The following is a 23,609-nucleotide window of genomic DNA, read 5'->3' as shown; positions in this document are numbered from 1 at the left end:
AGTAGCTTGATCTTGGCTCACTGCAACCTCCACCTCTTGGGTTCAAGCAATTCTCCTGCCTCAGCTTCCTGAGTAGCTGGGGACTACAGGTGCACACCACCATGCCCAGCTAATTTTTGTATTTTAGTAGAGACGGGGTTTCACTATGTTGGCCAGAACGGTCTCGATCTCTTGACCTCATGATCCACCCGCCTCGGCCTCCCAAAGTGCTGGGATTACAGGCGTGAGACACCTCACCCAGCTGCTAATTTTAAATTTTTAATAGAGACAATGTTTCACTATGTTGGCCAGGGTAGTCTCGAACTCCTGACCTCAGGTGATCCGCCTGCCTTGGCCTCCCAAAGTGCTGAGATTACAGGTGTGAGCCACCTCACCCGGCCTGAATTGTACATGTTAAATGGATGAACTGGGTATGTGAACCATATCTTAATAAAACCACGACTTTAAAAACAATAGTGCAGCAAAAATCCTTGATCATCCCTTTTTGTTTCTAGATTTGCTGGGTCACAGGGCCATTCTGCATTTTTTTTTTTTTTTTTTTTTTTATACGGAATTTCGCTCTTGTTGCCCAGGCTGGAGTGCAATGGCACAATCTTGGCTTACCACAACCTCTGCCACCTGGGTTCAAGCTATTCTCCTGCCTCAGCCTCCCAAGTAGCTGGGATTACAGGCATGTGCCACCACACCCGGCTAATTTTGTATTTTTAGTAAAGATGGTGTTTCTCCATGTTGGTCAAGCTGGTCTCAAACTCCTGACCTCAGGTGATCCACCCGCCTCGGTCTCTCAAAGTGCTGGAATTACAGGCGCCCACTACTGCACCTGGCCAATTTTTGTATTTTTAGTAGAGACGGGGCTTCACCAAATTGGCCAGGCTGGTCTTGAACTCCTGACCTTGTGATCCACCCGCCTTGGCCTCCCAAAGTGCTGGGATTACAGGTGTTGAGCCACCACTCCCAGCCTACATTTTTAATAGGTTGTTTTAATTACTCACACACTACTAAACATACCGGCCAGGGGAGTCTGCAGTTGCTTTATTTCCCACATTTTTTTTCTTCGTTTTTTTATTGTGGAAGAACCGTCTTGGGTCTGAGAGGAGCTGAGACATATCTCACCCCTGGAAAGTTTTGGTGCAGGCCACTTTCTGAGATGGAGCTGCAAGGGCCCAACTGGTAAGAGAGTGTCTCGAACATGGAAGCAACATGAGAGGTTCTTTTCAATCCTTTTCTTTTCAAAACAAGGTCTTGCTAGGCTGCGCAGGTTGGAATGCCATGGTGTGCTCACAGCAGCCTCCAAGTCCTGGCTCAAGCGATTCTCCTGCTTCAGCCTCCCGAGTAGCTGGGACTACAAGTGCACATCACCACGCCTGGCTAATTTCTGTATTTTTAGACAAGGTTTCACCATGTTGGCTGGGCTGGTCTTGAACTCTTGAACTCAGGTGATCTGCCTGCCCCGGCCTCCCACAGTGCTGGGTTTATAGGCATGAGCCACCACGGCTGGCCAATTTTTTCTTTTTTTTTTTTTTTGAGACAGAATCTCACTGTCACCCAGGCTGGAGTGCAGTGGCACAATCTCAGTTCACTGCAGCCTCTGCCGTCCGAGATCCAGTGATTCTCCTGCCCCAACCTCCCAAGTAGCAGGAATTTCAGGCGCACACCACCACATCCAGCTAATTTTTTTATTTTTAGTAGTTAGTTTCACCATGTTGCCCAGGCTGGCCTTGAACTCCTGGCCACAAGTGATCTGCCCACCTTGGCCTCCCAAAGTGCTGGGATTACAGGCATGAGCCACTGTGCCTGACCACAGGAGGTTAAATTTCATCCCCAAAAGGTAAGCTCAATCTTTTAATGCTCCTTGTTTGCTGTTTCCATCTCTTCAGGCTGGGAGAGCCACAGTAACATGGTTCCTAATCTTTTCTTCCTCCTGAAGTCAGTTATGAGAGGACTCCAGGCAGACACCTTCCCCTTTGCAGTAGGAAAAAGATCCGAGGGCTGTGTTTTGTACCTGAGGGAAGAAATGCGACACAAAGCAAATAGACCTGAAGCAGGGTGGACATGGTGGCTCATGACTGTAATCCCAGCACTTTGGGAGGCAGACGATGGCAGATCACCTGAGGTCAGGAGTTCAAGACCAGCCTGGCCAACATGGTGAAACCCCGTCTCTACTAAAAGTACAAAAATTAGCCAGGCGTGTGGCGGGCACCTGTAGTCCCAGCTCAGGAGGCTAAGGCAGGAGAATCGCTTGAACCTGGGAGGTGGAGACTGCAGTGAGCTGAGATCACACCACTGCACTCCAGCCTGGGTGACAGACTGAAATCCTGCCTTTAAAAGAAAAAAAAAAAAAGACCTGGAGCGCTGTACGCTCACTGACCTCAGCTGCCTGGCTCAGCTGGGGGCATGGGTGTCCAAGCTGTTTCCATCAAAAGAAATTACTAAAAACTACCACAATCCTGAGATTGGAAAGGCGGCCAGGGCACTGGCAAACGCCTGTAATTTTGACACTTTGGGAGGCCAAGGTGGGCAGATCGGTTGAGTTCAAGTGTTTGAAACCAGCCTAGGCAACCTAGCAAGACCCCATCTCTGTAAAAAATACGAAAAATTAGCCGGGCATTGTGGAGTGCACCTGTAGTCCCAGCTACTAGGGAAGCTGAGGTGCCAGAATCGCTTGAACCCGGGAGGTGGAGGTGGCAGTGGGCCGAGATCACACCACTGTACTCCAGCCTGGGCGATACAGCAAGACTCCATATCAAAAAAAAAAAAAGAGCTTGAGAAGGAAATCCCTACAGCTGGAAGCAACATTTATGAAGCCATTAAAAATATATTCCATAAAGTATATATGACTGTTTAGAAAAAATTTATTTGAACATATGAAAGGAAAATTTAGACACCCCCAACAAAGCAAAGAAATTCCTTTCCGAAGTGAGGGGGATTCCTGACAGCTTCCCTGAGCGGTGCTGCACACAAGCTTGTGGTCACTATAGGCAGCCTGGGCTCAGCTCCCGGGGCTGCAGAAAGAGCCTGCTTTTTCTGGCGGGGGCACATCATCTTCACGAGGAAAGAGGCCAGACACACACGGGCTTGCACCTGCGGCTCCTGCCGTCACACTCCTCGCCACACAGGCTGTGTGTCTGAAATGCGTATAGAACAGAGGCTCCCAGCGTCGGCATGTTTTAAAAATGCCTGCATCAGCCTCTCAGCAGAGGGCTGAACTCTTCCCTTCACCATCCAATCTGGATGTCTAAGAATGCGACCGGGTGGGAAGCACGTGGACTCCGTGACGTCAAAGCTTCCGTACCCAGACGATTCTGCCAGCGGGGAGGGGCTGCCCTGCCGCTTCCCCGAGGTCCTCTTCTGGGGGGCCAACCACCCCTTCGTTCTCAGAAGGCTTCGTCCAGCCAGGGCGCAGAAGGCACGCGCAGGCCAGCCTAGCGGATGGGCCTGAAGGGGAACGTCACGCCCGAGATGAAGGTGTGCCCGGGGTGAGTGGGCAGCGCGGGGTGGGCGGCAGGGTGGGCCGGCACGGCCCCGTAGCCCAGCGGGGGCGTGTGGATGTGGGGGTAGAAGCCCGGGGGGAGCGCGGTGTGAGGCGGCTGCTGCACGGGGCCCGAGATCACCAGCTGGAGGAGGCTGCGAACACAAGGAGAAGCGTCAGCACAGGCTCCGGGACTTTGCAGGTGCACACGGCAGGCGGGCCCCGTCCCCCCGCACCCCGCCCGGGAGAGGCACCGACGCAGGCACGGACCACTAGGGGACGTCCAGGCGGTGGACGCCGAGCAGCCGTGGCAGTGCCGGGACCCTGCAGGCGAGGATGCGCAGGAGCGGGCTCTGCGCGGGGTCCGTGGCCCACGGGAGCTCCCGCTGCGGTCCCCACGGCACCCGCGCCCTCTATGTCCCAGGCACGCAGCCTCCATGTCAGCCTCTGCAGCTCTCTGCTGCGCTGCGACACACAGGACAGCCGGCCACAGTCTCCTCAGAGCCGTGAAGGCCGCGTCCTACCTGAATTCCAAGCAGAAGCCCCAGGAAGCTGGCCTTGCAAACGACCCCGAAATTCAGAGTCCTGAAATTCAGAATGAGTCCGGTGCGGCCCCCTCGGGGACGGCCCAGGCCTGGACCCAGCCCTTATGGACCTCTAGGACCTGCCCACCTCCCACCCAGCCCCGTGCAGCTTCAGCTTCAGACTCCCCTACTCTTGGGCACCCACCCCGCCCAGCACCCAGCACCAGGGCTCTGAGAACAGCTGCGCGCTCTCCCCATCCGCCACCCCCCTCCCACCAAGGCCCCCGGACCCCAGAGGCCTGGACCTCCCCACCTGGTGGTACAGCACACCCATGGCCCCCACTTCCTGGAATCCTCCTCCCTACAAATTCAACATGGCTTTCCCACCACCAGGTCCCTTCCTAGACTTCTGAAAGAATTTCTCATGGCCCTTACCTTCTAACCACACCCTCCCCAGGATGATCCCCCAAACCCCCAGACTCCCTGGCTTGGCTCATCACCCCAGCTCCCCCAGCTGGGGCATCCTGCCCACCCCATGCTATGTCAGCCGGAAGGGACCAAATCCCCATGGGTTCTCCCCAGTCAGAACCCCTCTTGGTGGGGTCTGGTGGCTCAGGCCTGTAATCCCAGTTTTGTTTTGTTTTTTTTTAAGAGACAGGGTTTCACCATATTAGTCAGGCTGATCTCAAACTCCTGACCTCAGGTGATCCACCAGCCAGCCTCCCAAAGTGCTGGGATTACAGGCGTGAGCTACCACACCCAGCCAATCCCAGCACTTTTGGAGGCCGACTGCTTGAGGCCAGGAGTTCAAGACCAGACAGAGCAATACAGTGAGACCCCATCTCTATAGAAAATAAATTAAAAATTAGCTGGGCGTGGTGGCACACACTTTTAATCCCAGCTACTCAGGAGGCTGAGACAGGAGGACAACTTGAGTTCAGGAGTTCAGGGCTGCAGTGAGCCCTGAGCCATGACTGTGCCACTGTACTCCAACCTGGGAGACAGAGTCGGGGAGTGAGAGCCTGTCTCAAAGAAAAAACAAAGGCCCTCTGGGGCCCTCCCGGCTTCAGGTCCCAGGTCTCCTCCCTATCCTGCTTTCCCCTTACTTTCCCCATCGGAAGCTTCTGCTGCAGACAGACAGGCTCTGCTCACCCCTCTCCTGACCTGCCCCAGGATCCCACCCCGGCTGGGTCCTGTGTCGGCAGCCCCTGTGTTGGTCTCTCCCAACACCAAGGTCAGCCTGCCAGGTCCTGCTCACACCGTCACTCGGCCAAGGCTGTCTGTCTCTGCACACTGCCCTAATTGGGCCCCACAACAGCCCGTTTTCCAGGCCACTTCACCCTTCTGTGGGCCCTGCCTGCTCTCTGCTGACTCCCCTTGCTCCATCAAGGGGTTAGTCTGTCACAGACTGAACCTGTAATCCCAGCACTATGGGAGGCTAAGGTGGGCATATCACCTGAGGTCAAGAGTTTGAGACCAGCATGACCAACGTGGCAAAAACCCTTCTCTACTAAAAACACAAAAATTAGCCGGGCGTGGTGGTGGGTGTCTGTAATCCTAGCTACTCAGGAGGCTGAGAGAGGAGAACCACTTCAACCCAGGAGGTGGAGGTTGCAATAAGCCAAGATCACGCCACTGCACTGCAGCCTGGGCAACAGAGTGAGACTCTGTCTAAAACAAAAACAAAACAAAAATCAAAGAGGTATTATTCCAGGTGACCCCGACCTTCCCCCATAGCAGTGCGAGGACTGCCCCTGGGAGGTCAGGGCTCCCCAGATCTGCATCAGGAGAGGTGGCCGCCAGCTTCTTGGAAGGGACAGAGTCAGAGGCTCCAGAGCAGGACCAGCAGGGGACTGGTGAGAAGTTCCGGGGGGCTCCAACGCATACCCCTAGTTATGAGATTCATGATACAAGGATTTGTATCCCACTGTCTTTATAATTCCCCGAAAATACTAAAATGTTAAATAAGTAGTGGGAAAAGGAGGGAACTATCACAAAGGGATTCCTGCGGGAGGGGAAAGGTGCCAGCTGAACAATGTCCTCCAATGCTGTGGAAGCTTCTAGAACCCAGACCAAAAAAAAGGAAAAAGAGGCCAGGCACAGTGGTCATGCCTGTAATCCCAGCACTATTGGTAGGCAGAGGCAGGCGGATCACTTGAGGTCAGGAGTTTGAGACCAGCCTGGCCAACATGGCGAAACCCCATCTCTACTAAAAATACAAAAATTAGCCAGGCGTGGTGTTGCACACCTGTAATCTCAGCTGTTTGGGAAGCTAAGGCAGGAGAATTGTTTGAATCCAGGATGCAGAGGTTGCAGTGAGCTGAGATTATGCCACTGTACTCCAGCCTGGGCAACACAGCAACACTCTGTCTTAAAAAAAAAAAAAAAAAAAGAAAGAAAGAAAAAAAAACAGAGGCTGGACCGAGGGCAGTGGTGTTTACAACTAATTGATCACAACCAGTTGCAGATTTCTTTGTTCCTTCTCCACTCCCACTGCTTCACTTGACTAGCCTAAAATAAATAAATAAATAAATAAATAATAAATTTAAAAATACAATTTAAAAAAAGAAAGAAAGAAAAAAGAAAGGAGGGGAAGAGTGTGGGCCCCTGGGGGAGGTGGTCCTCTGGTCTGCCTGTGCTGCTGTGACACCTCAGGCAGGACAGTCTCATAGCAGAGACTGTTTGTTCCCTTCTGCCCCCTTGGGCTTTGTACCCATTTAGACACCTGCCCCAGCTCCTACCTTGCAGAAACTGGCATAATGAGTGTGGGGCGGATGGGAGTCCCTAACTCCCGAACAAGGACGTGGTTCCTCTGCGGGCTGTGGACAAGCATCCAGCTGAACCCTGGACTGGAGTTATGCACGTTTCTGTCTCAGCCTGCAAGCACTGCCCGATGCTCTGCCACTGGATCTGACAGAGCCAGGGGGCCAGGCCGAGAGGCTGTGTGCACCCCCAGGGCTGCTGAGCCACTCGCTGCCCCTCTGTCCACACTGCCCGCCAACACCTGCCCTGGAAGCCTGCTTCTCCTTGCTAAAACCAGTGTGAGGGCTCTGAAGAAAGAATATTACCAGCCCATTTTGTCATTTCGATAAACCCTGTCCATGTGCACAGGAGTTCTGCTTTCCACTATTCACATTTCCTCGCCAGCAGTAACTATTTTTAGCAGATACCTAATGTTCCATCCTCCTGATGTATCACAACTAATTTTCTAAGTATCACTACGTTGTAGGACAGGTTGTTTCCAGTTCTTTGCTAGCTAGTAACACTGTAATCTGTATGAAACATTTTTTGTGCCTACAAAAATTAGCCTATGGTGGTGCACACCTGTAGTCCTAGCTACTTGGGAAGCTGCGGTGGGAGGATGGCTTAGGCTGGCAGTGAGCCAAGATCCTGCCACTGCACTCCAGCCTCTATAATAAAGTGAGACTCTGCCTCAAAAAGAAAAAAAAGTAGCTGACACTTACCAGATATTCACTATAGGCCAAATACTAGTCTAAGTGCTGAGTTTTTACTTTTTTTAAAAAAAAAAAGAGACAGGGTCTTGCTCTGTTGCCCAAGTAGTACAGTGTTGACCATAGCTCACTGTAGCCTCAAACTTCTGGGCTCAAACAATCCTTGTCTCAGCCTCCCCAATACCTGGGATTACAAGTGCATGCCACCATATTCAGCTGTTTTTTTTTTTGAAGACAGAGTTTTGCTCTTGTTGCCCAGTCTGGAGTGCAATGTCCTGGTCTTGGCTCACTGCAACCTCTGCTCCCAGGACTCAAGCAATTCTCCTGCCTCAGCTTCCCAAGTAGCTGGGATTACAAGGCACCCACCACCACGCCTGGTTTTTGTATTTTGCATAGAGACTGGGTTTCACCATGTTGTCCAGGCTGGTCTCAAACTCCTAACGTCAGGTGATCTGCCCACCTTGGCCTCCCAAAGATCTGGGATTACAGTGGTGAGTCACCGTGCCCAGTCTTTTTTTTTTTTGAGACAGAGTCTGACTCTGTCACCCAGGCTGGAGTGCAGTGGCGCAATCTTGGCTCACTATAAACCTCTGCCACCAGGGTCCAAATGATTCTCCTGCCTCAGCCTCCCAAGTAGCTGGGATTACAGGTGCATGCCACCATGCCCGGCAAATTTTTTATTTTTAGTAGAGATGGGTTTCACCATGTTGGCCAAGCTGGTCTCGATCTCCTGACCTCAAGTGATCCTCTTGCCTCAGTCTCCCAAAGTACTAGAATTACAGGCATGAGCCACATCTTGGCTTTTTTTTTTCCTTTGAGACAGAGTGTCGCTCTGTCACCAGGCTGGAGTGCAGTGTTGCGATCTTAGCTCACTGCAACCTCCGCCTGCTGGGTTCAAGCAATTCTCCTGCCTCAGCCTCCTGAGTAGCTGGGACTATAGGCGCATGCCACCATACCCAGCTAATTTTTGTATGTTAGTAGAGATGGGGTTTCACTATGTTGGCCAGGATGGTCTTGATCTCTTGACCTCGTGATCTGCCCGCCTCGGCCTCCCAAAGTGCTGGGATTACAGGCATGAGCCACCGAGCCCAGCCTTTTTTTTTGAGATGGAGTTTCACTCTTGTTGCCCAGGCTGGAGTGCCATGGCCTAATCTCAGCTCACTGCAGTCTCTGCCTCCCGAGTTCAAGCAATTCTCCTGCCTCAGCCTCCCAAGTAGCTGGGACTACAGGCATGCACCACCACACCCAGCTAATTTTTGTATTTTTAGTAGAAATGGGGTTTCACCATGTTGGCCAGGCTGGTCTTGAACTCTTAACCTCAGGTGATCCACCCATCTTGGCCTCCCAAAGTGCTGGGATTACAGGCGTAGTCACTGTACCCAGCCCTGGCCTGTTTTTACTCATTTAATCCTCACAAAAACCTTACAGTGAGAAGTTAGGGGAAGCAAGAGGGACATTAGGCGGGTCCCATGGTTTTCTGATTTTACAGATGAGGACTTCAGGCAGATGGCTGGGAAGCTGCCCAAGGGCATATGGACTTGTGCAAGTGACAAGGTCAAGATTCTCACCAGAATCTGACCACAGTTCCTACTTTTCACCCAACAACTGCATTTGTGGAGGTCTCCACATGGCAAGGAGTCAGATAAGAAATTCACAAACATCATTGCCTCTTATCCTCAGTACCACCTTGTGAGTCAGGGAACATTTTACAAGGAGGAAGCTGAGGCATGAAGACAGGTCAAGAGACTTCCCAAGCGTCACAGCCAATCCCAGACAGGGCTGCGCTCAGAACCCAGGTCCATGCCACCCAATGGCCAAACGCTGGCAGGCGACCTAAGTACTGTGCTCTAGAGCCATGGCTCTGCTGTATTCCCAAAGGGCTGTGCAGTTCACAATGTCACCGACAGAAGGCCACCTGCACGCTCACTAGGGAGATTTCCATGATGGGGAGCGGGCTCTGGCTTCTTTCACCGACTCCCAGCAAAATGACCGTTTTTCAGGTTTACTTTCTACTTGAGTTCTGTTCACGTTCGTTAACTGGTCGTATCCATGCCCCACTTATCATCAGGATCTTACTGGGCTCTCCCCAAAGAACCCAGGACAAAGGGGTCCGCCCTGCCTCGCCTCCCCCGACCCTGCCCCAGCAAACAGGCCCAGCTAGAAGTCTAGAAGATACTTACTTATTATGGGGCAGCCTGGAGCACAAGGTTCTCAGGTCATCTGCAATTAAGGAGATATAAGATTAACAAACATACTGGAGACAACATGGTGAAATACACACTGATGGTCAAGGATGCCAGCAAGACAGCAAGAGTGCTTCACACTACATTTCCCTAGTGTTTGGAAACTGAGTTCTAGCTGGGCGTGGTGGCTCATGCCTATAATCCCAGTACTTCGGGAGGCTGAGCCGGGTGGATCACCTGAGGTCAGAAGTTTGAGACCAGCCTGTCCAAAATGGCAAAACCCCGTCTATACTAAAAATACAAAAATTAGCTGGGCATGGTGGTGGGTGCCTGTAATCACAGCTACTCGGGAGGCTGAGTCAGGAGAATTGCTTAAACCCGGGAGTGGGAGGTTTCAATGAGCCAAGATAGAGCCACTGCACTCCAGCCTGGGCAACAGAGCAAGACCTAGTCTCAAAAAAAAAAAAAAAGAATCTGAGTTTTCCTTGTCTTCAATTTTTGCTTTAAAAAACCCATCCCCCAAGGCTGGGTGCAGTGGGTCACGCCTATAATCCCAGTACTTTGGGAGGACAAGGCAGGTGGATCATGGTCAGGAGTTTGAGACCAGCCCGACCAACATGGTAAAACCCCATCTCTACTAAAATACAAAAATTAGCCTGTAATCCCAGCTACATAGGAGGCTGAGGCAGGAGAATCATCTGAACCCGGGAGGCAGACATTGGAGTGAGCTGAGATCATGCCATTGCACTCCAGCCTGGGGGACAGAGCAAGACTCTGTCTCAAAAAAGAAAAGAAAACAAAACAAACAAACAAAAAATCCTCAAACAAAAAATGACACTTAGGAAAGGAGGCAGCCCTGCTGGCAGTTTGTCAGACGGCTGGAAAAAGCCGAGGCGGGGCTCTCTCTGGACAATCAGGCACCCAAGGCATTCTAAGAGAAGCAATAACATGAGAAACCCAGGACTATCCCTTGGCACCAGAGGCAACCCTTTTTAGTGAATCAGTTGTTAAAAAGCAAACCCAAGCGCATCATTAGCACCACATCATTCTCCAGGGAGAGTCCAAGCACTGAAATGCAGAATTAAGAAACCCTCAAAACAGGCTGAGGCTTGGTGCAGTGGCTCCTGCCTGTAGTGCCAATACTTTGGGAAGCCAAGGCAGGAGGATTGCTTGAGCCCAGGAGGTTGAGACCAGCCTGAGCAACATAGCGAGACTTCATTTTTACAAAAAATTTAAAAATTAGCAAGGTGTGGCAATACGTGCCTGTAGTCTTAGCTACTCAGGAGGCTGAGGTGAGAGGATGGCTTTAGCCCAGGAGGTCGAGGCTGCAGTGAGCTATGATCGTGCCACTGCCCTCCAGCCTGGGTGACAGAGCAAGATCTTGTCTTTAAAATAAAGACCAAAAAACCTACAGGCAGTGGGAATGTTGTGTGTTATCAACTGGGAAGTGGCTGCATGAGTGTAACCATTAGTCAAAACTCATCAAATCCTGCCCTTAAACCACATTATTTTATTGAGCATAAATTATGCCTTAATTAAAAAAGGACAAGCACAGGTGTGGTGGCTCACGCCTGTAATCCTCACACTTTGGGAGGCTGAGGTGAGAGGATCGCTTGAGCTCAAGAGTTTGAAACCAGCCTGGACAAGATGGTGAGACCCTGACTCTAGAAAATTAAAAAAAAAAAATTAGCTGGAGGCTGGCATGGTAGCTCACTCCTGTAATTCCAGCATTCCGGGAGGCTGAGGCAGGTGGATCACAAGGTCAGGAGTTCAAGACCAGCCTGGCCAAGATGGTGAAAGCTCATGACTATTAAAAATACAAAAATTAGCAGGGTGTGATGGCAGCTGCCTGTAATCTCAGCTACTTGGGAGGTTGAGGCAGAGAACTACTTGAACCTGGGAGGCAGAGGTTGCAGTGAACCGAGACTGTGCCACTGCACTCCAGCCTGGGTGACAGGGCAAGACTGTCAAAAAAAAAAGCTGGGGGCTGGGTGCAGTGGCTCACACCTGTAATCCCAGCCCTTTGGGAGGCTGGGGCAGGCGGATCACGAGGTTAGGAGTTCGAGACCAGCCTAGCCAACATAGTGAACCCCATCTCTATCAAAAATACAAAAACTAGCTGGGTATGATGGTGTGTGCCTGTAATTCTAGCTACTCATGGGAGCTGAGGCAGAAAAATCGCTTGAACCTGGGAGGAAGAGGTCACAGTGAGCTGAGATGGTGTAACTACACTCTAGCCTGTGCAACAAGAGTAAAACTTTGTCTCAAAAGAAAAAAAAAATTAGCTAGGTGTGGTGGCACACACTTGTAGTCCCAGCTACTCTGTGACTGAGGCAGGAGGACTATTTGAGCCCAGGAGTTGGAAGCTATGGTGAGCTACGATCGTGCCACGGCACTCCAGCCTGGGTGACATAGTGAGATACCCTGTCTCATAAAAATAAAGAGAAATGAAAATAAAAAAGGACATAGAAAAAGAAAAACGGGACTCGGCAAGGTGGCTCACACTTGTAATCCCAGCACTTTGGGAGGCCGAGGTGGGTGGATCACGAGGTCAAGAGATCGAGACCATCCCGGTCAACATGGTGAAACCCCGTCTCTACTAAAAATACAAAAAAATAGCTGGGCATGGTGGCGCGTGCCTGTAATCCCAGCTACTCAGGAGGCTGAGGCAGGAGAATTGCCTGAACCCAGGAGGCGGAGGTTGCGGTGAGCCGAGATCGCGCCATTGCACTCCAGCCTGGGTAACAAGAGCGAAACTCCGTCTCAAAACAAACAAACAAACAATCAAACAAACAAAAATTAGCTAGGTATGATGGCGGGCACCTGTAGTCCCAGATACTCAGGAGGCTGACACAGAGCATTGCTTAACCCAGGAGATGGAGGTTGCACTGAGCTGAGATCATGCCACTGCACTCCAGCCTGGATAACAGAGTAAGACTCCATCTCAAAGAATAATAAACAAATAAATAAATAAAAATAAAAAAGAAAAAGGGTTCCCCGGAAGGAAAGCTATCCAGGCTCTTGAGGAGTCCCCAGTCCTGGGCAACGGTGAACCCTCCCATCTGTGGGATACTAGGACCCTGCTGGGGTTAGCAAGGAGAGTGGAGTGCTGGGGGCATGGCTGGGGCCCCTTCCTCCCGTGTTCACTAGGATGAAAAGAAGTCCTAAACGAAGCAAAACAGTGTCTGTCCAGCAGCCCTTCTTTCCTTCTGCAGGGCAGTGGAGGCCTGGGCCAGGGAGGCACCCACCTCTCGTGCACAGCAGAGCTCCTGAGGCCATAGCCACCTGCAGAGCCTGCGCCAGCCGGTCCAGCGAGAGCTCGATCTCCTGGGAGGCGTTAAGGGGGTTCAGTTCATCTGCCAACCTGTTGATCTCCTCGACCAGCGGGACCATGTGGTCGAAGAGGATCAGGCCCAGGCGCCCGTAAAGATTCTTTTCAGTCAGGTGCAGCTGCAGAGTCATGAGGACCTGCAGGACGCTGAGGTGGAGTTTCGAGTACAAGAGGTGGGAGTCTCTGTCCATCCCCACACCCGGGTCCTTTGCGACCTTGTTGCTGACGTGGCCATTGGCTAAAGGGGGCTTCTTTTTCCTTTTATAAGCCAGGGGGGCCTTCACACACCAGCGGATCAATCCAACGAGCGGGGTGAGCTCTAAGAATCCTATTGGCAGATTGGCTGCAATCGGAGTATTTAAAAAGGTGATGAGAATCAACCTTGGGTCCTCAAAAATCCAGTTGACAATCATTTCAAGCAAGTCCATAGGTGGGATGAGGTCATCTGCAAACAAAGACCATTAGGTCAGGAGTGCTCTTGGCCTCGAGGACAGGGGCGGGAAGTGGAGAGAAGGAAGCCGGGCTCCAGGGCTCATGGCACTGCCCGCCTGATGGTCCGATCATGCCTCCTGGCTTAGCTATTTTCTGTCTCCTTTCCTAGAATGTCCACTCCACAGAGACTGGGACTCCCGTCTTAGTGAACGTTATATCCCAGTGCCCAGTACCCTGGGGCAAGGGAGAGCCTCCAGAAATACCTAACTCTCCAATTCCCTGGAACTCCATGCTTTGGAGAAATTTCCTCCTGTATGTTAATTTAAATAAAATTCCACACTTTTTACATCCCACACTGCCACATGTCACCCCTTCCCTCCTGAGTACGTGTTCTCCCTATGCTCAGTGTCTCCTGTATGGGACAGTGACAGCACAGCAATGGTGGCCTTCAGGGAGCAGCTCAGAGTCCTGTCAGTCATCTGTCAGCTGCCAAGGGCTGTCCCAACCCCAAATCTGGAACCCTCATCTAAGCAACCCTCAGAGATGTGATCCCTGAGACCTGGCAGGCTCTGTGGCCACGACAGAGAAGAACAGATGGTGACACTTACTCTGGGCTTCCTATGAGCCCGGCACAGGTCTCAATCCTTAACACAGACAAACTCGTTTAACCCTCCAAACCCCAGCTATTGTCTCATACAAAGGACAAGGAAACTGAGGCACAGTCATGTCAAGTGATTTCCCAGGATTCATCAAAGTATGTAGCCCAGGCTCATACCTATAATCCCAGCACTTTGGGAGGCCAAGGCAGGAGGCTCACTTGAGTTCAGGAGTTCAAAATCAGCCCTGGAAACATAGTGAGACCCAGTATCTACAAAAATTCTTAAAAATCAGCCAGGAGTGGTGGTGCACACCTATATTGCCAGCTATTCAGGAGGCTGAGGTAGGAAGATCACTTGAGCCTGGGAGGTCTAGGTTGCAGTCAGCTATGGATGTCCCACTGTACGACAGCCTGAGCAACAGAGTGAGACCCTGTCTCAGAAAACAAAACAAAACCACAGCATATGGCCCAGATCTGACTTCAGCAGCCTGGCGAGGCTACACTGCAAATCCGGGACTTGGTGTACAACACCCTTAGGCTGGCTGTGTGCACAGGAGTGGGACTTCAGCCTCCTTTCTCTTGAGCCGTGCCCCCCATCTGACATGATTCCTGCCAATGGCTGGAGTATGAACTGCCCCAGCCACCTCTGTGGTGAGACGATGGCTACAGCAGGGAGCAGCTGCTGTCCTGTGTGTGTGGTTTTTTTTTTTTTTTTTGAGACAGAGTCTTGCTCTGTCACCCAGGCTGGAGTGCAGTGGCGTGATCTTGGCTCACTGCAACCTACACCTCCCAGGTTCAAGTGATTCTCCTGCCTCAGCCTCCTGAGTTGGGACTACAGGTGCGCGCCACCACGCCCAGCTAATTTTCATATTTTTAGTAGAGATGGGGTTTTGCCATGTTGACCAGGCTGGTCTTGAACTCCTGACCTCAGGTGACCCACCTGCCTCGGCCTCCCAAGTGCTGGGATTTCAGGCATGAGCAACGGCGCCCGGCCATGTGTGCAGCCTATCGATTCCATGGAGATGTTTCTGTATGGGCAATGACAGGGTCCTACCACCTCTCCAGTGTATCCCTGCCCCACTCAGGTATGAGCTGAGGCATCTCCACCAGCCTATAAGCAGTGTGTATATATGTGTGTGTGTGTGTGCACGTACATGCATGCACCTGTGCAGGCGTGCCCTCAGCACACGTATCAGAATGTGCACTTTGTGAGTCCTCAGTCTCCACCTGCCACTTTAGAGTCCCATATTCTCGGCACCATTCGGGAAAGAGGAGATATTATTATGTGGGTATCTTCCTTTTTGTGGTTTGAAGACACAGGCTCCCCAAGAATGCTCTCCTGTTACCAGAAGTGCCCAAGAGTGGCTTCAATCACCATTCTGATGGCAACTTCCAGGGCCACTGCTGTGTGGCAGTGACTTGAGAAATCACCAACACCTCAACTGTCACACTGGCTTATAAGAAAAACACTGTGTCTCAGATCTTCTCTGGTGTGTCAGTGCTATTCCTGAACATTCTTTCCTGTTCCATATGGTAACTCATCCCTTCCCAATGGTAAGGCCAATTTCTGTGCTCACTGGCCTGGAATAACCAATGACTTAAAAGGTAGGTTTGATTCGGTGGCTCACGCTTATAATCCCAGCACTCTGGGAGGCCGAGGCAGGGAAATCACTTGAGGTCAGGAGTTCGAGACCAGCCTGGCCAACAGGGTGAAACCCCGACTCCACTAAAAATATAAGCATTAGCCAGACGTGGTGGTGCACACCTGTAGCCCCAGCTACTTGGGAGGCTGAGGCAGGAGAACCTCTTGAGCCCGGGAGGCAGAAGCTGCAATGAGCTGAGATCAAACCACTGCACACCAGCCTAGGTGACAGAGTGAGGCTCAGTCTCAAAAAAAAAAAAAAAAAAAAGGAGGAGGCAACTATGATACCATAGCTGGGTTCAGTGAAATCTTTCCTATTGGAAGATGAAAGGCCTGAATGCTGCTCCCAGCTGTTAACAGCTCCTAGGAAGCCTTTGGAGGAGAGAACCAGGGGAATCCCCACTGTGGCAGCGTGGCACTGCTCCGCAAGGCCTGCCTCCCATTCCGTGGGCAAACTGCTATGAAAAGGAGTAGGAAATTAGCATATGAATATGGCACACACTTGCATGTTCACAATATTTCCACACAGTTTCTCAAGAAAGCTAAAACGCCGAACAACAAAAAAGGTGGCCGGGCACAGTGGCTCACACCTGCACTCCCAGCACTTTGGGAGGCCGAGGTGGGTGGATCACCTGAGGTCAGGAGTTCAAGACTAGCCTGGCCAACATGGTGAAACCCCATCACTACTAAAAATACAAAAATTAGCCGGGTGTGGTGGCACACACCTATAATCCCAGCTACTTGGGAGGCTGAGGCAGGAGAATCACTTGAACCCAGGAGGTGGAGGCTGCGGTGAGTCAAGATTGTGCCACTGCATTCCAGCCTGGGCAACCGAGTGAGATTCCTCAAGATAAAAAAAAAAAAAAAAAGGGGTAACAGATAAAAGGCTAAAAAATGATCAGGAGGCTGGCGGGAGACCAACACTGGACTAAATAAAAACAACAGATGCTAAAGGCTTTCAAACTGCTGGTTTGGCTATCAGACCATGAAGAGAAAGAGACTATTTGTCAGCCTGTGAGCAGCAAGAGCCAAGGGCAGAGAAGGAGAAACCTGAAACAGCAGCAGCAAAGCAGGTTTTTGTAGCTGGGCGTGGTGGCGTGTGCCTAGAGTCCCAGCCACCTGGGAGGCTGAGGTGGGAGGATCACTTAAGCCCAAGAGTTTGAGGCTACAGTGAGCTATGACTACACCACCGTATTCCAGCAGCCTGTGCAACAGAGCAAGACTCTGTATCCAAAAAAATAAAAAAATTAAAGAAACTAGGGGAATGATAAAAAAAATCAGTCACATGTCCAGGGAGTGGGTCACACCTCACCAGACACCAGACCCTCGCTTTCTGGGCAGTCTGCCACTTGGACCACTGCACCTGAGGCAAATGGGTATCATTAAGAATAGTTCCCTCTTAGCCAATGCACACGTCCAAGTGGCCCACAACTTTAGCTTTTGGCCTAAATTAAAAACACACATGGCCAGGCATGGTGGCTCACGCCTGTAATTCCACCACTTTGGGAGGCCAAGGCAGGTGGATCATGAGGTCAGGAGATCGAGACCATCCTGGCCAACATGGTGAAACCCTGTCTCTACTAAAAATGCAAAAAAAATTAGCTGGGCGTGGTGGCGCACGCCTGTAGTCCCAGCTACTCAGGAGGCTGAGGCAGGAGAACTGCTTAAACCCAGGAGGCAGAGATTGTAGTGAGCTAAGATTGAGCCACTGCACTACAGTCTGGGCGACAGTGCAAGACTCCATCTCAAAAAAAAACCACACAGACATAAACAAAAACACACATTTCGGGCTGGGTGCAAAGGCTCACACCTGTAATGCCAACACTTTAGGAGGCCAAGGCAGGTGGATTGCTTGAGTCCAGGAGTTCGAAACCACTCTGGACAACATGGTGAAACTGCGTCTCCACAAAAATATAAAAAATTAGCCAGGCATGATGGTGCAAACCTGTGGTCTCAACTACTCAGGAGGCTGAGGGAGAATTGCCTGAGTTCAGGCTTGAAGACCAGCTTGGACAATATGGCAAAACCCCATCTCTACAGAAAATACAAAAATTAGCCAGGTATGGTGGCACGCAACTGTAGTCCCAACTACTTGGGAGCCTGAGGTGGGAGAATCACTTGAGCCTTGCGGGCAGAGATTGCAGTGAGCTGGGATTGCGCCTCTGCACTCCAGCCTAGGTGACAGAGTGAAACCCTGTCTCAAAAAAATAAAAACTTGGCTGGGCATGGTGACTCATGCCTGTAATCCCAGCACTTTGGCAGGCTGAGGTAGGTGGATCACTTGAGGTCAGGGGTTCCAGATCAGCCTGGACAACATAGTGAAACCTTGTCTCTACTAAAAATATTTTTAAAAATTAGCAAGGTGTAGTGCTGCATGTCTGTAGTCCTAGCTACTCAGAGGGTGAGGCAGAAGAACTGCTTGAACCCTGGAGGCAGAGGTTGCAGTGAGCCAAGATTATGCCACTGCACTCCAGCCTGGGAGACAGGCACCATCTCAAAAAATAATAAAAACAAAACTACGCATTTCAGAAACAAAATGGCCAAAGCATTCACTGGATGCGTTACCTGGGTATATTCAGTAGAAAATAAAACTGAGGCCATCGGCTGAAGCTGCTTTCACAGAAATAACCTGTTTAAAGTTTACCTGACGACAGGTCATAGAGTGCGGTAACAGAGGTGATGAACTGGCAGCAGAATCTCGGGCTGGCACTGAATATCTGCTTCAGCGTCTGAATGGATCCGGGCACCAAACAGCAGTAGTCATCCACGAGGGCCTTGGCTAACCTCACACAGTAGAGCACGGGCGTCCGCTGGAAAGAAGCCACAGTTCACATCACTACAGGTGTTGTGAGTAGAGCAGCAACTATGCACATGAGGTGTCCACCACCAGAACTGGCAGAACCACTTCCAAGACGGGAAAAGATGTTAATGTGGCTAGGCACAGTGGTTCACGTCAGTAATCCTAGCCCTTTGAGAAGCCAAGGCGGGAGGATCACCTGAGGTCAGGAGTTCGAGACCCGCCTGGCCAACATGGAGAAACCCTGTCTCTCCTAAAAATGCAAAATTAGCTAGGCATGGTGGTGCATGCCTGTAATCCCAGCTACCTGGGAAGCTGAGGCATGGGAATCGCTTGAAGCCAAGTGGCGAAGGTTGCAGTGAGCCGAGATCACGCCACTGCACTCCAGCCTGGGCAAGAAGAGCAAAACTCCGTATCAAAAAAAAAGGATATTAAAGGCTTACTCTGAAGCAGCAGTAGGCAATCTAAAGCTACTGACCAGGTTGGGTACGATAGTTCATGCCTATCATCCCAACACTTTGGGAGGGCAAGGCAGGAGGATCACTCAAGCCCAGGAGTTCCAGACTAGCCTGAGTAAAATAGCAAAAACCTATCTCTATAACAAATTAAAAATTTAGCCGGGTGTGGTGGCACACACGTGTAGTCCCAGCTACTCAGGAGACTGAGGTAGGAAGATCACTTGAGCCTGGGGAGGGTGAGGTTGCAGCGAGCCCCATGGTCACACCACTGCATTCCAGCATGAGCAACAACAGAGCAAGACCATCTCACACACACACAGAAAGTCCACAGACCAAATCTGTTCCACCTGTTTTTGTAAACAAAATTACACTGAGACATGATCGTGCTTATTCGTTTGCCTACTGCCTAAGCTGTTCTTGTTCTAGAAGGGCAGAGATGAGCAGCTGTGAAAGAGACTACATGACCTGCAAAGCCTAAGATATTTCACTAACTCGCCCTTTAGATAAAATATCTACCAACTTTTTTTTTTTTTGAGATGGCGTTTCGGAGTTTCACTCTTGTTGCCCAAGCTGGAGCACAGTGATGGGATCTCCGCTCACTGCAACCTCTGCTTCCCAGGTTCAAGTGATTCTCCCATCTCAGCCTCCGGAGTAGCTGGGATTACAGGTGCCCACCCCCACCACCACGCCTAGCTAATTTTGTATTTTTAGTAGAGACGGGGATTCTCCACGTTGGTCAGGCTGGTCTTGAACTCCTGATCTCAGATGACTTGCCCACCTTGGCCTCCCAAAGTGCTGGGACTGTAGGCGTGAGCCACAGCACAGAGCCTGTCAACTCTTGCTTTACAGTTTACTTAGGAAACATTATTTCTGCTTTCAGGTGAGGAAACGACAACTTTTGTAACCCTACAGGATGCCAGGTGAAATGCCACAGGTAAAAATTAACAGTTGTTATCACATTGAAGAGATTCAGGAGAGTCTGTGAACTATCAAATGATGAAAATGTTGGTTCACAGCAGTACTCGCTAAATTACTCTTAAAATCCTATTCTTAGGCTGGACATGACGGTTCATGCCTATAATCCCAGCACTCTGGGAGGCTGAGGTGGAGGCAGGAGGATTATTTGACCTCAGGAGTTCATAACCAGTCTGGACAACATGGTGAAACTCTATCTACAAAAAAATACAAAAAATTAGCCAGGCATGGTGGTGTGTGCCTGTGGTCCCGGCTACTCAGGGGGCTGAGGTAGGATGACGGCTTGAGCCCAGGAGGCGGAGGTTGTAGTGAGCTAAGATAGAGCCATTGCACTCTACCCTGGGTGACAGACTGAAACCCTGTTGCCGAAAAAAAAAAAAGGAAAGAAAGAAAGAAACACACTCTCATTTAAAAAAAAAAATTTTTTTTTTTTTGAGACCTAGTCTCATTCTGTCACCCAGGCTGGAGTGCAGTGGTACGATTTTAGCTCATGGCAACCTCCACCTCCCAGGTTTACGCAATTCTCCTGCCTCAACCTCCCATGTGGTTGGGACCACAGGCGCATGCCACCACACACAGCTAATTTCTGTTATTTTTAGTAGAGATGGGGTTTTACCACGTTGGCCAGTCTGGTCTCGAACTCCTGACCTCAAGTGATCTGCCCCCCTAGACCTCCCAAAGTGCTAAGATTACAGGTGTGAACCACCAAGCATGGCCTAAAAAAATGGCAATTAAGAAAAAAGACCACTACAGAAATCCAATTAAGTGAGAATTCAGAACAGCAAACTCCTCTTCAGAGACACAGGGGGAGGCGCGCTCTCTCTCTCTTTTTTTTTTTTTTTTTTTGAGATGGAGTCTTACTTTGTCACCCTGGCTGGAGTGCAATGGCATCATCTCGGCTCACTGCAACCTCTACCTCCCAGGTTCAAGTGATTCTCCTGCCTTAGCCTCCTAAATAGCTGGGATTACAGGCATGCACCACCAAGCTCGGCTAATTTTGTATTTTTAGTAGAGACAGGGTTTCAACGTGTTGGTAAGGCTGGTCTCGAACCCCTGACCGCAAGTGATCCATCTGCCTCAGCCTCCCAAAGTGCTGGGATTACAGGCATGAGCCACCCGGCCAGGCAGAGGCTCTCTCTCGAGCAGTACCTGCAGCCAGGAGGCAGCACACTCCAACACCGGGATTCGACACACAGCCACCGCCATGGAGACCAACTTTCCCAACAAGCTCATCCGGCTGTCATCGGCTTTGTTCCCTTGAGGGCTGAAAAGGGATGAAAAAATAATCTGCCGAACTGAGTCCTTGGTTTGCTCCTGGAAATAATTGCACATGATTTCAAGAAGTTGAAGCTCCTGCAGTGAATTCAGTCTCTGCAAAACAAATCCAGGAAAAACATTAAGAAATGTGGCTGTAACGTACTTATTAACTCATATATTAAGAAAACAGGAAATAGGCCACATGCGGTGGCTCACGCCTGAATACCAGCACTTTGGGAGGCAGAGGTGGGCGAATCATAAGGTCAGGAGTTTGACCAGCATGGCCAACATGGTGAAACTCCATCTCTACTAAAAATACAAAAAGTTAGCTGGGCATAGTGGCAGGCACCTGTAATCCCAGCTACTTGGGAGGCTGAGACAGGAGAATTGCTTGAACCTGACAGAGGTTGCAGTCAGCCGAGATCACACCTGCTGCACTCCCACCCGGTGACAGAGGTTGCAGTCAGCCGAGATCACACCTGCTGCACTCCCACCCGGTGACAGAGGGAGACTCCGTCTCAAAAAAAAAAAAAAAAGAAAACAGGTAATAACAGTATCCCCCCCACCCCGCAGAACTTTTCACCCTTTGTGAAGCTCAGGTCTCAGGGAGTAGATCATTGCTGTTAATCTTAGACAACAGTCATGCAGGCCTGGCGTTGTAGCTCACGCCTGTAATTCCAAATTTAATCCCAGGAGGCCAAATTTAATCCCAGGGTTGAGACCCCAGAGCCTGAGACCCCAGGAGTCTGAGACCAGCCTGGGTAACACAGGGAGGCCCCATCTCTACAAAACATTCAAAAATTAGCTGGGCATGGGGGTGCATGCCTGTAGTCCCAGCTACTCAGGAAGCTAGCTGAGGCGGGAGAATTTCTGGAGCCCAGGAGTTGAAGGTTGTAGTGAGCTGTGATTGCACCACTGCACTCCTGCCCAGGCAACAGAGTGAGACCTTGTCTCAAAAAAACAAAAAACAAAAAACAACAACAACCCAAGAGAGAGAGGGAAAAAAAGAAACGAAAAGATGTAAGGAGAAAGCCATACAGATCATTATCCATCCTCCTGGAGGGCTCAGATGACCCACAATGGCTTGAGCCTCTCAGTAACAGCCCAGCAGACCTCTAGGGAGCGGGCAGTTGCCAGAGTTTGTCCCTTTAACACCGAGACTCGGCTGTCACATGCCCCGCAGAGTGGACAGGCAGCTGAGCCACACTGCAGGACCCGGAGAGGGGTTGGGGGCTGCTGCAGGAGCGAGGCCGAGCGTGAGCGCGGGTCTCCTGGATGCGGGACGCCCAGGGCTTGAGACAGCCCTGGATCGCCAGTGAAAGGGCCCTCCCGTCTGCCTGCGGGGCCCGGGCACCCGACCGTCCCGGGCCGCACCTTAGGCTGCGCGCTGCGCTCCTTGGGCACCTGGAACACGAACTCCTCCAGCAGTTCCACGGGGCCCTTGTCCACGATGGGCAGCGGCGCGCTCTGCAGCTGGCTGCTGAAGTAGATGTCCAGGTGGTACAGCACCTCCTTGGCGGCGCTCAGCGCGTCGCGGCGCAGCAGAGAGTGGCGGATGTCGCTCATGGTGCGGTCGCCACGGCCCCCGCGCCGAGCGCGTCTCACTTCCGCCTGGGGCCCGGGGTTGCGCCGCTGCCCGTGGAGACAAAGAGACGCGACCCAAGCCTCCGCCCCGACCCCGGGCCTGGGCCGCAGCACCCGCCCGGTGGCCCGCCTGCCGCTGCCTGCTCCCCGCTCCCTCCCTGCTCAGGGTGCCATCGTTGCCGCCGCCGCCGCCATCGCCGGCAAGCGGACACCCAAAGGTCCAACTGCGGCGCCGCTGGGAGCCGCCGCCTCGCAGCCGAAAGGTAGCCGAATGCCGGGCGCGTAGACGGCGGCCCGCAGGGGCCAAGCGCAGGCCCTGCCCAGGAGCGCTCTCCGGAGGGCGCCCCCTGGCGGCGCTAGCGATGAGGGGCGCGCCGGCGCCCCGGGTGGACCCCGCCCCCAGGCCCCAAGCCCGCCCTCGCCTTCGGAATCCACCCAACCGCGGAGGCAATCCCGCTCCGTCCTCGCCCAGGCTCCTTCGCGGGCTCTGCGTCGCGTTCGGAGCCGCCGCTGGTTGATTTCACCGTGCTTTCCACCACCAGCAAGGACGCGGGGTGGTGCCCAGCTTTGGCTTAACCCAGCGGACTTAGGTTCCCTGGCCGCCCCTGCTACCGGTCTTCAAGTTTCCATCTGTTCTCAGCTGGAGGAGCTACGGGGGAGGATGCCTGGAAGGCCCCTTGCCCCTGACTCCCACTTCCTGACCTCTCTGGCTGCCGGCTCCTTGGCCTAGCAGGTGCAGAACACCTGCTCCCTGCTCCTCAGAGCCCTCCTGTTGAGGAACATTAAGTTTACCCTGCCCCCATGGTTCCCATGTGTAAGAGACTTTTAGTTTGTAATTAGTGGTAGGCAGATAACAGCTGCCTACTTGGTATATTCTTGAGTTAATGTGTATGTGTAGAACACTTGT

At 51.6% G+C, this 23,609-nt stretch overlaps 1 protein-coding gene across 2 annotated transcripts; it reads right to left on the bottom strand.

Annotated features, from left to right (window-relative positions):
* Window positions 1-2,836: 2,836 nt before the first annotated feature.
* On the bottom strand, window positions 2,837-22,975 carry INTS15 (integrator complex subunit 15). 2 transcript variants are annotated; one of them, XM_012455467.2, is made up of 6 exons: window positions 22,493-22,975; window positions 21,011-21,232; window positions 18,276-18,441; window positions 12,877-13,404; window positions 9,626-9,665; window positions 2,837-3,624 (listed from the first exon to the last, which is right to left on the bottom strand). In XM_012455467.2, the coding sequence occupies exons 1-6, from the start codon at window positions 22,682-22,684 to the stop codon at window positions 3,423-3,425; spliced, it is 1,350 nt and encodes a 449-aa protein (XP_012310890.1). In that variant the 5' UTR covers window positions 22,685-22,975; the 3' UTR covers window positions 2,837-3,422. The 2 variants fall into 2 exon arrangements, with proteins under 2 accessions (XP_012310890.1, XP_012310891.1); XM_012455468.2 differs by lacking the exon at window positions 22,493-22,975 and adding an exon at window positions 21,468-22,247.
* Between the last annotated feature and the right edge of the window lie 634 nt (window positions 22,976-23,609).

This window comes from Aotus nancymaae, unplaced genomic scaffold (genome assembly GCF_030222135.1).
Source record: "Aotus nancymaae isolate 86718 unplaced genomic scaffold, 86718_ANA_hifiasm-v0.15.2.pri h1tg000015l_0, whole genome shotgun sequence".
Taxonomy (NCBI): domain Eukaryota; kingdom Metazoa; phylum Chordata; class Mammalia; order Primates; family Aotidae; genus Aotus; species Aotus nancymaae.
The sequence above is the reverse complement of the archived record's forward strand: the minus strand, read 5'-3'. Positions and strand labels throughout refer to the sequence as shown.

Excerpts from the sequence above, each read along its gene's own strand:
- INTS15 (XM_012455467.2), bottom strand. The coding sequence starts at position 22,684 with ATGAGCGACATCCGCCACTCTCTGCTGCGCCGCGACGCGCTGAGCGCC. Across the intron at positions 9,666-12,876 it reads AGCTCTGCTGTGCACGAGAG|ATGACCTGAGAACCTTGTGC; the intron begins GTGGGTGCCTCC and ends CCTTAATTGCAG. Across the intron at positions 3,625-9,625 it reads TCCAGGCTGCCCCATAATAA|CCTCCTCCAGCTGGTGATCT; the intron begins GTAAGTATCTTC and ends TTGTGTTCGCAG.